The sequence below is a fragment of the Oncorhynchus mykiss genome, chromosome 9 (assembly GCF_057628025.1).
Source record: "Oncorhynchus mykiss isolate SJ-2025 chromosome 9, ASM5762802v1, whole genome shotgun sequence".
Taxonomy (NCBI): Eukaryota; Metazoa; Chordata; class Actinopteri; order Salmoniformes; family Salmonidae; genus Oncorhynchus; species Oncorhynchus mykiss.
In genome coordinates, this window is record NC_143030.1 from 755001 (window position 1) to 772370 (window position 17370).

Here is a 17370-nt window from a genome sequence, read left to right on the forward strand (position 1 = left end):
GAGAACTAACAGGGTCGGGTGGTCCAGTTCCCTATTGGACAGAGGTTAGAGGTCAGAGAACTAACAGGGTCGGGTGGTCCAGTTCCCTATTGGACAGAGGTTAGAAGTCAGAGAACTAACAGGGTCGGGTGGTCCAGTTCCCTATTGGACAGAGGTTAGAGGTCAGAGAACTAACAGGTTCGGGTGGTCCAGTTCCCTATTGGACAGAGGTTAGAGGTCAGAGAACTAACAGGTTAGGGTGGTCCAGCTCCCTATTGGACAGAGGTTAGAGGTCAGAGAACTAACAGGTTAGGGTGGTCCAGCTCCCTATTGGACAGAGGTTAGAGGTCAGAGAACTAACAGGTTAGGGTGGTCCAGTTCCCTATTGGACAGAGGTTAGAGGTCAGAGAACTAACAGGGTCGGGTGGTCCAGTTCCCTATTGGACAGAGGTTAGAGGTCAGAGAACGAACAGGGTCGGGTGGTCCAGTTCCCTATTGGACAGAGGTTAGAGGTCAGAGAACTAACAGGGTCGGGTGGTCCAGCTCCCTATTGGACAGAGGTTAGAGGTCAGAGAACTAACAGGGTCGGGTGGTCCAGTTCCCTATTGGACAGAGGTTAGAGGTCAGAGAACTAACAGGGTCGGGTGGTCCAGTTCCCTATTGGACAGAGGTTAGAGGTCAGAGAACTAACAGGGTCGGGTGGTCCAGTTCCCTATTGGACAGAGGTTAGAGGTCAGAGAACTAACAGGGTCGGGTGGTCCAGTTCCCTATTGGACAGAGGTTAGAGGTCAGAGAACTAACAGGTTAGGGTGGTCCAGCTCCCTATTGGACAGAGGTTAGAGGTCAGAGAACTAACAGGTTAGGGTGGTCCAGCTCCCTATTGGACAGAGGTTAGAGGTCAGAGAACTAACAGGTTAGGGTGGTCCAGTTCCCTATTGGACAGAGGTTAGAGGTCAGAGAACTAACAGGGTCGGGTGGTCCAGTTCCCTATTGGACAGAGGTTAGAGGTCAGAGAACGAACAGGGTCGGGTGGTCCAGTTCCCTATTGGACAGAGGTTAGAGGTCAGAGAACTAACAGGGTCGGGTGGTCCAGCTCCCTATTGGACAGAGGTTAGAGGTCAGAGAACTAACAGGGTCGGGTGGTCCAGTTCCCTATTGGACAGAGGTTAGAGGTCAGAGAACTAACAGGGTCGGGTGGTCCAGTTCCCTATTGGACAGAGGTTAGAGGTCAGAGAACTAACAGGGTCGGGTGGTCCAGTTCCCTATTGGACAGAGGTTAGAGGTCAGAGAACTAACAGGGTCGGGTGGTCCAGTTCCCTATTGGACAGAGGTTAGAGGTCAGAGAACTAACAGGGTCGGGTGGTCCAGTTCCCTATTGGACAGAGGTTAGAGGTCAGAGAACTAACAGGTTAGGGTGGTCCAGCTCCCTATTGGACAGAGGTTAGAGGTCAGAGAACTAACAGGGTCGGGTGGTCCAGTTCCCTATTGGACAGAGGTTAGAGGTCAGAGAACTAACAGGTTAGGGTGGTCCAGCTCCCTATTGGACAGAGGTTAGAGGTCAGAGAACTAACAGGTTAGGGTGGTCCAGTTCCCTATTGGACAGAGGTTAGAGGTCAGAGAACTAACAGGGTCGGGTGGTCCAGTTCCCTATTGGACAGAGGTTAGAGGTCAGAGAACGAACAGGGTCGGGTGGTCCAGTTCCCTATTGGACAGAGGTTAGAGGTCAGAGAACTAACAGGGTCGGGTGGTCCAGCTCCCTATTGGACAGAGGTTAGAGGTCAGAGAACTAACAGGGTCGGGTGGTCCAGTTCCCTATTGGACAGAGGTTAGAGGTCAGAGAACTAACAGGGTCGGGTGGTCCAGTTCCCTATTGGACAGAGGTTAGAGGTCAGAGAACTAACAGGGTCGGGTGGTCCAGTTCCCTATTGGACAGAGGTTAGAGGTCAGAGAACTAACAGGGTCGGGTGGTCCAGTTCCCTATTGGACAGAGGTTAGAGGTCAGAGAACTAACAGGGTCGGGTGGTCCAGTTCCCTATTGGACAGAGGTTAGAGGTCAGAGAACTAACAGGTTAGGGTGGTCCAGCTCCCTATTGGACAGAGGTTAGAGGTCAGAGAACTAACAGGGTCGGGTGGTCCAGTTCCCTATTGGACAGAGGTTAGAGGTCAGAGAACTAACAGGTTAGGGTGGTCCAGCTCCCTATTGGACAGAGGTTAGAGGTCAGAGAACAAACAGGTTAGGGTGGTCCAGTTCCCTATTGGACAGAGGTTAGAGGTCAGAGCTTGCTAGTCCTCCCATATTATTATCTAAATTATAGATCTCAAGTACTTTTCTTTATTTTAATAAATAACATTCCACCAGCTACATGTAATACTAATACTGTCCTGATGACCTGTTGACCTCTACTGTCCCCATCTGACCTGTTGACCTCTACTGTCCTGATGACCTGTTGACCTCTACTGTCCTGATGACCTATTGACCTCTACTGTCCTGATGACCTGTTGACCTCTACTGTCCTGATGACCTGTTGACCTCTACTGTCCTGATGACCTGTTGACCTCTACTGTCCTGATGACCTGTTGACCTCTACTGTCCTGATGACCTGTTGACCTCTACTGTCCTGATGACCTGTTGACCTCTACTGTCCTGATGACCTGTTGACCTCTACTGTCCTGATGACCTGTTGACCTCTACTGTCCTGATGACCTGTTGACCTCTACTGTCCTGATGACCTGTTGACCTCTACTGTCCTGATGACCTGTTGACCTCTACTGTCCTGATGACCTGTTGACATCTACTGTCCCCATCTGACCTGTTGACCTCTACTGTCCTGATGACCTGTTGACCTCTACTGTCCTGATGACCTGTTGACCTCTACTGTCCTGATGACCTGTTGACCTCTACTGTCCTGATGACCTGTTGACCTCTACTGTCCTGATGACCTGTTGACCTCTACTGTCCTGATGACCTGTTGACATCTACTGTCCCCATCTGACCTGTTGACCTCTATTGTCCTGATGACCTGTTGACCTCTACTGTCCTGATGACCTGTTGACCTCTACTGTCCTGATGACCTGTTGACCTCTACTGTCCTGATGACCTGTTGACCTCTACTGTCCTGATGACCTGTTGACCTCTACTGTCCTGATGACCTGTTGACCTCTACTGTCCTGATGACCTGTTGACCTCTACTGTCCTGATGACCTGTTGACCTCTACTGTCCTGATGACCTGTTGACCTCTACTGTCCTGATGACCTGTTGACCTCTACTGTCCTGATGACCTGTTGACATCTACTGTCCCCATCTGACCTGTTGACCTCTACTGTCCTGATGACCTGTTGACCTCTACTGTCCTGATGACCTGTTGACCTCTACTGTCCTGATGACCTGTTGACCTCTACTGTCCTGATGACCTGTTGACCTCTACTGTCCTGATGACCTGTTGACCTCTACTGTCCTGATGACCTGTTGACATCTACTGTCCCCATCTGACCTGTTGACCTCTACTGTCCTGATGACCTGTTGACCTCTACTGTCCTGATGACCTGTTGACCTCTACTGTCCTGATGACCTGTTGACCTCTACTGTCCTGATGACCTGTTGACCTCTACTGTCCTGATGACCTGTTGACCTCTACTGTCCTGATGACCTGTTGACATCTACTGTCCCCATCTGACCTGTTGACCTCTATTGTCCCGATGACCTGTTGACCTCTACTGTCCTGATGACCTGTTGACCTCTATTGTCCTGATGACCTGTTGACCTCTACTGTCCTGATGACCTGTTGACCTCTACTGTCCTGATGACCTGTTGACCTCTACTGTCCTGATGACCTGTTGACCTCTACTGTCCTGATGACCTGTTGACCTCTACTGTCCTGATGACCTGTTGACCTCTACTGTCCTGATGACCTGTTGACCTCTACTGTCCTGATGACCTGTTGACCTCTACTGTCCTGATGACCTGTTGACCTCTACTGTCCTGATGACCTGTTGACCTCTACTGTCCTGATGACCTGTTGACCTCTACTGTCCTGATGACCTGTTGACCTCTACTGTCCTGATGACCTGTTGACCTCTACTGTCCTGATGACCTGTTGACCTCTACTGTCCTGATGACCTGTTGACCTCTACTGTCCTGATGACCTGTTGACCTCTACTGTCCTGATGACCTGTTGACCTCTACTGTCCTGATGACCTGTTGACCTCTACTGTCCTGATGACCTGTTGACCTCTACTGTCCCCATCTGACCTGTTGACCTCTACTGTCCTGATGACCTGTTGACCTCTACTGTCCTGATGACCTGTTGACCTCTATTGTCCCCACCTGACTTGTTGACCTCTATTGTCCCCACCTGACCTGTTGACCTCTATTGTCCCCACCTGACTTGTTAACCTCTATTGTCCCCACCTGACCTGTTGACCTGTTGACCTCTACTGTCCCCATCTGACCTGTTGACCTCTATTGTCCCCACCTGACCTGTTGACCTGTTGACCTCTACTGTCCCCATCTGACCTGTTGACCTCTATTGTCCCCACCTGACCTGTTGACCTGTTGACCTCTATTGTCCCCACCTGACTTGTTGACCTCTATTGTCCCCACCTGACCTGTTGACCTGTTGACCTCTACTGTCCCCATCTGACCTGTTGACCTCTATTGTCCCCACCTGACTTGTTGACCTCCATTGTCCCCACCTGACCTGTTGACCTGTTGACCTCTATTGTCCCCATCTGACCTGTTGACCTCTATTGACCCCATCTGACCTGTTGACCTCTATTGTCTCCACTTGACCTGATGACCTCTATTTTCCCCACTTGACCTGTTGACCTCTATTGCCCCTACCTGACCCGTTGACCTCTATTGCCCCCACCTGACTTGTTGACCTCTATTGCCCCCACCTGACTTGCTTGACCTCTCGTCTGATGGTCTTGGACAGAGAAAAGGTCTTGGTCTGAATCCGCTTGATGGCCACCGTCCTTCCATCACTAGAGGAGAGGATCAACAGGTTTACTAGAGAATCAACAGGTATACTAAAGGACTAACAGGTATACTATAGGATTAACAGGTATACTATAGGATTAACATGTATACTGTAGAATCAACAGGTTTACTAGAGAATCAACAGGTATACTATAGGATTAACAGGTTTACTATAGGATCAACAGGTTTACTATAGATTTAACAGGTATACTATAGGATCAACAGGAATACTATAGGATTAACAGGTTTACTATAGGATCAACAGGTTTACTATAGGATTAACAGGTTTACTATAGGATCAACAGGTTTACTATAGGATTAACAGGTTTACTATAGGATCAACAGGAATACTATAGGATTAACAGGTTTACTATAGGATCAACAGGAATACTATAGGATTAACAGGTTTACTATAGGATCAACAGGTTTACTATAGGATCAACAGGAATACTATAGGATTAACAGGTTTACTATAGGATCAACAGGTTTACTATAGGATTAACAGGTTTACTATAGGATTAACAGGTTTACTATAGGATTAACAGGTTTACTATAGGATCAACAGGAATACTATAGGATTAACAGGTTTACTATAGGATCAACAGGTTTACTATAGGATCAACAGGAATACTATAGGATTAACAGGTTTACTATAGGATCAACAGGTTTACTATAGGATTAACAGGTTTACTATAGGATCAACAGGAATACTATAGGATTAACAGGTTTACTATAGGATCAACAGGTTTACTATAGGATTAACAGGTTTACTAAAGGATTAACAGGTTTACTATAGAATTAACAGGTATACTATAGAATTAACATGTATACTGTAGAATCAACAGGTATACGAGATATAAGAACTACTAATGATTATAGGATACAAATACTACCAATATATACAATACTACCAATATATACAATACTACCAATATTTACAATACTACCAGTATATACAATACTACCAATATATACAATACTACCAATATATACAATACTACCAGTATATACAATACTACCAATATATACAATACTACCAGGATATACAATACTACCAATATATACAATACTACCAATATATACAATACTACCAATATATGCAAATACTACCAATATATACAATACTACCAATATATACAAATACTACCAATATATACAATACTACCAATATATACAATACTACCAATATATACAATACTACCAATATATACAATACTACCAGGATATACAATACTACCAATATATACAATACTACCAATATATACAATACTACCATTATATACAATACTACCAATATATACAATACTACCATTATATACAATACTACCAATATATACAAATACTACCAGGATATACAATACTACCAACATATACAATACTACCAATATATACAATACTACCATTATATACAATACTACCAATATATACAATACTACCAATATATACAATACTACCAATATATACAATACTACCATTATATACAAATACTACCAATATATACAATACTACCAATATATACAATACTACCAATATATACAATACTACCATTATATACAAATACTACCAATATATACAATACTACCAGTATATACAATACTACCAATATATACAGCTATACTGAGGAGAACAGCATGATCAAGATGTGTGTGTGTGTGTGTGTTACAGAGACTCAGTATGTCCCGGTGTGTGTGTGTATGTGTGTGTTTCAGACACACTCACTATATCCCGGTGTGTGTGAACAGTTGTTTGCGTGAGTTAGCCTGGGTTGTACAGGAGCTGAGAGCAGTGACACAGCTGGCGTTGGAATCACTGTTAGCAATAGGGGCTGACAGGATACTGCCCATAGTAGTCCTGGCTATCTGGTCTGGTGGGGAGGAGGAGAGAGAAGAGAGGAGAGGGAGGGAGGAGAGAGGAGAGCAGGAGGAGGAGAGAGAAGAGAGGGGAGGGAGGGAGGAGAGAGAGAGAGGGGGGAGAGAGAGAGAGAGAGAGAGAGAGAGAGAGAGAGAGAGAGAGAGAGAGAGGGGAGGGAGGGTGGGAGGGAGCGAGGTAGAGAGAGAGAAGAGAGGGGAGGGAGGGAGGGAGGGTGAAGAGAGAGGGGAGGGAGGGAGAGAGAGGGGAGGGAGAGAGGGAGGGAGGAGAGAGGAGAGCAGGGGGAGGAGGAGAGAAATAGAGTGGAGCGGGGAGGGAGGAGAGAGAGAGAGAGAGAGAGAGAGAGAGAGAGACGGAGGGAGGGAAGAGAGGAGAGCAGGGGGAGGGGTGAGTGGGAGGAGAGAAAAAGAGTGGAGGGAGGAGAGAGAGAGAGAGAGAGAGGGGAGGGAGGTTAACAGTGTTAGAATATAATCAACATAAATAACAAATTGAAAAATACAGAAGAGTTTTAATATCTATTTGACACATATAGAATAGTATAGTAGTACCGTGTTTAATCTGCCTGATATATATTATAGTAGTACCATGTTTAATCTGCCTGATATATATTATAGTAGTACCATGTTTAATCTGCCTGATATATATTATAGTAGTACCATGTTTAATCTGCCTGATATATATTATAGTAGTACCATGTTTAATCTGCCTGATATATATTATAGTAGTACCATGTTTAATCTGCCTGATATATATTATAGTAGTACCATGTTTAATCTGCCTGATATATATTATAGTAGTACCATGTTTAATCTGCCTGATATATATTATAGTAGTACCGTGTTTAATCTGCCTGATATATATTATAGTAGTACCATGTTTAATCTGCCTGATATATATTATAGTAGTACCATGTTTAATCTGCCTGATATATATTATAGTAGTACCGTGTTTGATCTGCCTGAAGTCAATGATCCAGCTCTCATCCCAAAGCATCCTCTGTTTCTGGTATTTAAACCACTGAAGAAGAAGAGATGAGTACACACAACAACATCAACTTTATTGTGTGTGTGTGTGTGTGTGTGTGTGTGTGTGTGTGTGTGTGTGTGTGTGTGTGTGTGTGTGTGTGTGTGTGTGTGTGTGTGTGTGTGTGTGTGTGTGTGTTCAGTTCAGTTAAATAGTGTAATTCGAAACAAGAAAACAACAACGTTTGATTTTACTGAATGTTCAAGAGAGAGATTAAATAAATAAATACTGCAGTCAGTAAATAAAGAAATGGATAATAATACTACTGTAAATACTTGAATAAATGAATGAATACTAAAATAAATAAATAAATACTATAGTAAATAAATAAATACTGTAGTAAATAAATACATAAATAAATACTATAGTAAATAAATAAATAAATAAATACTATAGTAAATAAATAAATACTGTAGTAAATAAATAACTACTATAATGAATAAATAAATACTGTAGTAAATAAATACATAAATAAATACTATAGTAAATAAATAAATAAATAAATACTATAGTAAATAAATAAATACTATAGTAAATAAATAAATAAATAAATACTATAGTAAATAAATAAAAAATATAGTAAATAAATAAATACTATAGTAAATAAATAAATACTATAATGAATAAATAAATACTATAGTAAATAAATATTATAGTAAATAAATACATAAATAAATAATATAGTAAATAAATAAATACATAAATAAATAAAATAGTAAATAAATAAATAAATACTGTAGTAAATAAATAAATAAATACTAGGGTAAATAAATAAATAAATAAATACTATAGTAAATAAATAAATAAATAATATAGTAAATAAATAAATAATATAGTAAACAAATAAATACTGTAGTAAATAAATAAATACTATAATGAATAAATAAATACTAAATTAAATACTAGTAAATTAATATTATAGTAAATAAATACATAAATAAATAATATAGTAAATAAATAAATAAATAAATACTGTAGTAAATAAATAAATACTATAGTAAATAAATAAATAAATACTATAGTAAATAAATAAATACTGTAGTAAATAAATAAATAAATACTATAGTAAATAAATAAATACATAAATAAATGCTATAGTAAATAAATAAATAAATACTATAGTAAATAAATAAATAATATAGTAAATAAATAACTACTATAGTAAATAAATAAATACTATAGTAAATAAATAAATACCGTAGTAAATAAATAAATACTATAATGAATAAATAAATACTATAATAAATAAATATTATAGTAAATAAATAAATACTATAATGAATAAATAAATACTATAATAAATAAATATTATAGTAAATAAATAAATACCATAGTAAATAAATATATATTATAGTAAATAAATAAATATTATAGTAAATAAATAAATACTATAATGAATAAATAAATACTATAATAAATAAATATTATAGTAAATAAATAAATACCATAGTAAATAAATATATATTATAGTAAATAAATAAATATTATAGTAAATAAATAAATACTATAGTAAATAAATAAATACTATAGTAAATACATAAATACTGTAGTAAATAAATAAATAAATACTATGGTAAATTAATAAATAAATACTATAGTAAATTAATAAATAAATACTATTGTAAATTAATAAATAAATACTATAGTAAATAAATAAATACTATAGTAAATAAATACATATCGTAGTAAGTAAATAAATAAATACCATAGTAAATTAATAAATAAATACTATAGTAAATTAAGAAATAAATACTATAGTAGGTGACTGTTAAAGTAACAGAGTGGTAGTATTTTGTTTTTTACGTAGCTGCTGTCCACTCTACCTACTCACTCTGCTGTCCACTCTGCTGTCCACTCTACCTACTCACTCTGCTGTCCACTCTGCTGTCCACTCTACCTACTCACTCTGCTGTCCACTCTGCTGTCCACTCTGCCTACTCACTCTGCTGTCCACTCTGCTGTCCACTCTACCTACTCACTCTGCTGTCCACTCTGCTGTCCACTCTACCTACTCACTCTGCTGTCCACTCTGCTGTCCACTCTACCTGCTCACTCTGCTGTCCACTCTGCTGTCCACTCTACCTACTCACTCTGCTGTCCACTCTACCTACTCACTCTGCTGTCCACTCTGCATACTCACTCTGCTGTCCACTCTGCCTACTCACTCTGCTGTCCACTCTACCTACTCACTCTGCTGTCCACTCTACCTACTCACTCTGCTGTCCACTCTGCTGTCCACTCTACCTACTCACTCTGCTGTCCACTCTACCTACTCACTCTGCTGTCCACTCTACCTACTCACTCTGCTGTCCACTCTACCTACTCACTTTGCTGTCCACTCTACCTACTCACTCTGCTGTCCACTCTACCTACTCACTCTGCTGTCCACTCTACCTACTCACTCTGCTGTCCACTCTACCTACTCACTCTGCTGTCCTATCTGCTGTCCACTCTACCTACTCACTCTGCTGTCCACTCTGCTGTCCACTTTGCTGTCCACTCTACCTACTCACTCTGCTGTCCACTCTGCTGTCCACTTTGCTGTCCACTCTACCTACTCACTCTGCTGTCCACTCTACCTACTCACTCTGCTGTCCACTCTACCTACTCACTCTGCTGTCCACTCTACCTACTCACTCTGCTGTCCACTCTGCTGTCCACTCGACCTACTCACTCTGCTGTCCACTCTACTGTCCACTCTACCTACTCACTCTACTGTCCACTCTACCTACTCACTCTACTGTCCACTCTACCTACTCACTCTGCTGTCCACACTACCTACTCACTCTGCTGTCCACTCTACCTACTCACTCTGCTGTCCACTCTACCTACTCACTCCGCTGTCCACTCTACCTACTCACTCTGCTGTCCACTCTGCTGTCCACTCTACCTACTCACTCTGCTGTCCACTCTACCTACTCACTCTGCTGTCCACTCTACCTACTCACTCTGCTGTCCACTCTGCATACTCACTCTGCTGTCCACTCTGCCTACTCACTCTGCTGTCCACTCTACCTACTCACTCTGCTGTCCACTCTACCTACTCACTCTGCTGTCCACTCTGCTGTCCACTCTACCTACTCACTCTGCTGTCCACTCTACCTACTCACTCTGCTGTCCACTCTACCTACTCACTCTGCTGTCCACTCTACCTACTCACTTTGCTGTCCACTCTACCTACTCACTCTGCTGTCCACTCTACCTACTCACTCTGCTGTCCACTCTACCTACTCACTCTGCTGTCCACTCTACCTACTCACTCTGCTGTCCTATCTGCTGTCCACTCTACCTACTCACTCTGCTGTCCACTCTGCTGTCCACTTTGCTGTCCACTCTACCTACTCACTCTGCTGTCCACTCTGCTGTCCACTTTGCTGTCCACTCTACCTACTCACTCTGCTGTCCACTCTACCTACTCACTCTGCTGTCCACTCTACCTACTCACTCTGCTGTCCACTCTACCTACTCACTCTGCTGTCCACTCTGCTGTCCACTCGACCTACTCACTCTGCTGTCCACTCTACTGTCCACTCTACCTACTCACTCTACTGTCCACTCTACCTACTCACTCTACTGTCCACTCTACCTACTCACTCTGCTGTCCACACTACCTACTCACTCTGCTGTCCACTCTACCTACTCACTCTGCTGTCCACTCTACCTACTCACTCCGCTGTCCACTCTACCTACTCACTCTGCTGTCCACTCTGCTGTCCACTCTACCTACTCACTCTGCTGTCCACTCTGCTGTCCACTCTACCTACTCACTCTGCTGTCCACTCTACCTACTCACTCTGCTGTCCACTCTACCTACTCACTCTGCTGTCCACTCTGCTGTCCACTCTACCTACTCACTCTGCTGTCCACTCTGCCTACTCACTCTGCTGTCCACTCTACCTACTCACTCTACTGTCCACTCTACCTACTCACTCTGCTGTCCACTGTGCCTACTCACTCTGCTGTCCACTCTACCTACTCACTCTGCTGTCCACTCTACCTACTCACTCTGCTGTCCACTCTACCTACTCACTCTGCTGTCCACTCTACTTACTCACTCTGCTGTCCACTCTACCTACTCACTCTGCTGTCCACTCTACCTACTCACTCTGCTGTCCACTCTGCTGTCCACTCTGCTGTCCACTCTAGCTACTCACTCTGCTGTCCACTCTACCTACTCACTCTGCTGTCCACTCTACCTACTCACTCTGCTGTCCACTCTAGCTACTCACTCTGCTGTCCACTCTGCATACTCACTCTGCTGTCCACTCTACCTACTCACTCTGCTGTCCACTCTACCTACTCACTCTGCTGTCCACTCTACCTACTCACTCTGCTGTCCACTCTACCTACTCACTCTGCTGTCCACTCTACCTACTCACTCTGCTGTCCACTCTGCTGTCCACTCTACCTACTCACTCTGCTGTCCACTCTACCTACTCACTCTGCTGTCCACTCTACCTACTCACTCTGCTGTCCACTCTACCTACTCACTTTGCTGTCCACTCTACCTACTCACTCTGCTGTCCACTCTACCTACTCACTCTGCTGTCCACTCTACCTACTCACTCTGCTGTCCTATCTGCTGTCCACTCTACCTACTCACTCTGCTGTCCACTCTGCTGTCCACTTTGCTGTCCACTCTACCTACTCACTCTGCTGTCCACTCTGCTGTCCACTTTGCTGTCCACTCTACCTACTCACTCTGCTGTCCACTCTACCTACTCACTCTGCTGTCCACTCTACCTACTCACTCTGCTGTCCACTCTACCTACTCACTCTGCTGTCCACTCTGCTGTCCACTCGACCTACTCACTCTGCTGTCCACTCTACTGTCCACTCTACCTACTCACTCTACTGTCCACTCTACCTACTCACTCTACTGTCCACTCTACCTACTCACTCTGCTGTCCACACTACCTACTCACTCTGCTGTCCACTCTACCTACTCACTCTGCTGTCCACTCTACCTACTCACTCCGCTGTCCACTCTACCTACTCACTCTGCTGTCCACTCTGCTGTCCACTCTACCTACTCACTCTGCTGTCCACTCTACCTACTCACTCTGCTGTCCACTCTACCTACTCACTCTGCTGTCCACTCTGCATACTCACTCTGCTGTCCACTCTGCCTACTCACTCTGCTGTCCACTCTACCTACTCACTCTGCTGTCCACTCTACCTACTCACTCTGCTGTCCACTCTGCTGTCCACTCTACCTACTCACTCTGCTGTCCACTCTACCTACTCACTCTGCTGTCCACTCTACCTACTCACTCTGCTGTCCACTCTACCTACTCACTTTGCTGTCCACTCTACCTACTCACTCTGCTGTCCACTCTACCTACTCACTCTGCTGTCCACTCTACCTACTCACTCTGCTGTCCACTCTACCTACTCACTCTGCTGTCCTATCTGCTGTCCACTCTACCTACTCACTCTGCTGTCCACTCTGCTGTCCACTTTGCTGTCCACTCTACCTACTCACTCTGCTGTCCACTCTGCTGTCCACTTTGCTGTCCACTCTACCTACTCACTCTGCTGTCCACTCTACCTACTCACTCTGCTGTCCACTCTACCTACTCACTCTGCTGTCCACTCTACCTACTCACTCTGCTGTCCACTCTGCTGTCCACTCGACCTACTCACTCTGCTGTCCACTCTACTGTCCACTCTACCTACTCACTCTACTGTCCACTCTACCTACTCACTCTACTGTCCACTCTACCTACTCACTCTGCTGTCCACACTACCTACTCACTCTGCTGTCCACTCTACCTACTCACTCTGCTGTCCACTCTACCTACTCACTCCGCTGTCCACTCTACCTACTCACTCTGCTGTCCACTCTGCTGTCCACTCTACCTACTCACTCTGCTGTCCACTCTGCTGTCCACTCTACCTACTCACTCTGCTGTCCACTCTACCTACTCACTCTGCTGTCCACTCTACCTACTCACTCTGCTGTCCACTCTGCTGTCCACTCTACCTACTCACTCTGCTGTCCACTCTGCCTACTCACTCTGCTGTCCACTCTACCTACTCACTCTACTGTCCACTCTACCTACTCACTCTGCTGTCCACTGTGCCTACTCACTCTGCTGTCCACTCTACCTACTCACTCTGCTGTCCACTCTACCTACTCACTCTGCTGTCCACTCTACCTACTCACTCTGCTGTCCACTCTACTTACTCACTCTGCTGTCCACTCTACCTACTCACTCTGCTGTCCACTCTACCTACTCACTCTGCTGTCCACTCTGCTGTCCACTCTGCTGTCCACTCTACCTACTCACTCTGCTGTCCACTCTACCTACTCACTCTGCTGTCCACTCTACCTACTCACTCTGCTGTCCACTCTAGCTACTCACTCTGCTGTCCACTCTGCATACTCACTCTGCTGTCCACTCTACCTACTCACTCTGCTGTCCACTCTACCTACTCACTCTGCTGTCCACTCTACCTACTCATTCTGCTGTCCACTCTACCTACTCACTCTGCTGTCCACTCTGCTGTCCACTCTACCTACTCACTCTGCTGTCCACTCTACCTACTCACTCTGCTGTCCACTCTACCTACTCACTCTGCTGTCCACTCTACCTACTCACTCTGCTGTCCACTCTACCTACTCACTCTGCTGTCCACTCTACTGTCCACTCTACCTACTCACTCTGCTCTCCACTCTACCTACTCACTCTGCTGTCCACTCTGCTGTCCACTCTACCTACTCACTCTGCTGTCCACTCTACCTACTCACTCTGCTGTCCACTCTACTGTCCACTCTACCTACTCACTCTGCTGTCCACTCTACTGTCCACTCTACCTACTCACTCTGCTGTCCACTCTACTGTCCACTCTACCTACTCACTCTGCTGTCCACTCTGCTGTCCACTCTACCTACTCACTCTGCTGTCCACTCTACCTACTCACTCTGCTGTCCTATCTGCTGTCCACTCTACCTACTCACTCTGCTGTCCACTCTGCTGTCCACTTTGCTGTCCACTCTACCTACTCACTCTGCTGTCCACTCTGCTGTCCACTTTGCTGTCCACTCTACCTACTCACTCTGCTGTCCACTCTACCTACTCACTCTGCTGTCCACTCTACCTACTCACTCTGCTGTCCACTCTACCTACTCACTCTGCTGTCCACTCTGCTGTCCACTCGACCTACTCACTCTGCTGTCCACTCTACTGTCCACTCTACCTACTCACTCTACTGTCCACTCTACCTACTCACTCTACTGTCCACTCTACCTACTCACTCTGCTGTCCACACTACCTACTCACTCTGCTGTCCACTCTACCTACTCACTCTGCTGTCCACTCTACCTACTCACTCCGCTGTCCACTCTACCTACTCACTCTGCTGTCCACTCTGCTGTCCACTCTACCTACTCACTCTGCTGTCCACTCTGCTGTCCACTCTACCTACTCACTCTGCTGTCCACTCTACCTACTCACTCTGCTGTCCACTCTACCTACTCACTCTGCTGTCCACTCTGCTGTCCACTCTACCTACTCACTCTGCTGTCCACTCTGCCTACTCACTCTGCTGTCCACTCTACCTACTCACTCTACTGTCCACTCTACCTACTCACTCTGCTGTCCACTGTGCCTACTCACTCTGCTGTCCACTCTACCTACTCACTCTGCTGTCCACTCTACCTACTCACTCTGCTGTCCACTCTACCTACTCACTCTGCTGTCCACTCTACTTACTCACTCTGCTGTCCACTCTACCTACTCACTCTGCTGTCCACTCTACCTACTCACTCTGCTGTCCACTCTGCTGTCCACTCTGCTGTCCACTCTACCTACTCACTCTGCTGTCCACTCTACCTACTCACTCTGCTGTCCACTCTACCTACTCACTCTGCTGTCCACTCTAGCTACTCACTCTGCTGTCCACTCTGCATACTCACTCTGCTGTCCACTCTACCTACTCACTCTGCTGTCCACTCTACCTACTCACTCTGCTGTCCACTCTACCTACTCATTCTGCTGTCCACTCTACCTACTCACTCTGCTGTCCACTCTGCTGTCCACTCTACCTACTCACTCTGCTGTCCACTCTACCTACTCACTCTGCTGTCCACTCTACCTACTCACTCTGCTGTCCACTCTACCTACTCACTCTGCTGTCCACTCTACCTACTCACTCTGCTGTCCACTCTACTGTCCACTCTACCTACTCACTCTGCTCTCCACTCTACCTACTCACTCTGCTGTCCACTCTGCTGTCCACTCTACCTACTCACTCTGCTGTCCACTCTACCTACTCACTCTGCTGTCCACTCTACTGTCCACTCTACCTACTCACTCTGCTGTCCACTCTACTGTCCACTCTACCTACTCACTCTGCTGTCCACTCTACTGTCCACTCTACCTACTCACTCTGCTGTCCACTCTGCTGTCCACTCTACCTACTCACTCTGCTGTCCACTCTACCTACTCACTCTGCTGTCCACTCTGCTGTCCACTCTACCTACTCACTCTGCTGTCCACTCTACCTACTCACTCTGCTGTCCACTCTACCTACTCACTCTGCTGTCCACTCTACCTACTCACTTTGCTGTCCACTCTACCTACTCACTCTGCTGTCCACTCTACCTACTCACTCTGCTGTCCACTCTACCTACTCACTCTGCTGTCCACTCTACCTACTCACTCTGCTGTCCTATCTGCTGTCCACTCTACCTACTCACTCTGCTGTCCACTCTGCTGTCCACTTTGCTGTCCACTCTACCTACTCACTCTGCTGTCCACTCTGCTGTCCACTTTGCTGTCCACTCTACCTACTCACTCTGCTGTCCACTCTACCTACTCACTCTGCTGTCCACTCTACCTACTCACTCTGCTGTCCACTCTACCTACTCACTCTGCTGTCCACTCTGCTGTCCACTCGACCTACTCACTCTGCTGTCCACTCTACTGTCCACTCTACCTACTCACTCTACTGTCCACTCTACCTACTCACTCTACTGTCCACTCTACCTACTCACTCTGCTGTCCACACTACCTACTCACTCTGCTGTCCACTCTACCTACTCACTCTGCTGTCCACTCTACCTACTCACTCCGCTGTCCACTCTACCTACTCACTCTGCTGTCCACTCTGCTGTCCACTCTACCTACTCACTCTGCTGTCCACTCTACCTACTCACTCTGCTGTCCACTCTACCTACTCACTCTGCTGTCCACTCTGCATACTCACTCTGCTGTCCACTCTGCCTACTCACTCTGCTGTCCACTCTACCTACTCACTCTGCTGTCCACTCTACCTACTCACTCTGCTGTCCACTCTGCTGTCCACTCTACCTACTCACTCTGCTGTCCACTCTACCTACTCACTCTGCTGTCCACTCTACCTACTCACTCTGCTGTCCACTCTACCTACTCACTTTGCTGTCCACTCTACCTACTCACTCTGCTGTCCACTCTACCTACTCACTCTGCTGTCCACTCTACCTACTCACTCTGCTGTCCACTCTACCTACTCACTCTGCTGTCCTATCTGCTGT

The 17370-nt window shown here is 45.2% G+C and overlaps 1 protein-coding gene across 1 annotated transcript in view; it reads right to left on the reverse strand.

Annotated features, from left to right (window-relative positions):
• The window catches only part of LOC118948717 (atrial natriuretic peptide receptor 2), an 80881-nt gene that overhangs the window by 15321 nt on the left and 48190 nt on the right, over window positions 1-17370 (reverse strand). Inside the window, exons 11-13 of the mRNA XM_090185647.1 lie at window positions 7772-7844; window positions 6678-6822; window positions 4877-4963 (exon numbers count right to left, since the gene is read on the reverse strand). Of these exons, the coding sequence (XP_090041773.1) occupies window positions 4877-4963; window positions 6678-6822; window positions 7772-7844 (305 nt within the window). The remainder of the gene's footprint in view (window positions 1-4876; window positions 4964-6677; window positions 6823-7771; window positions 7845-17370) is intronic.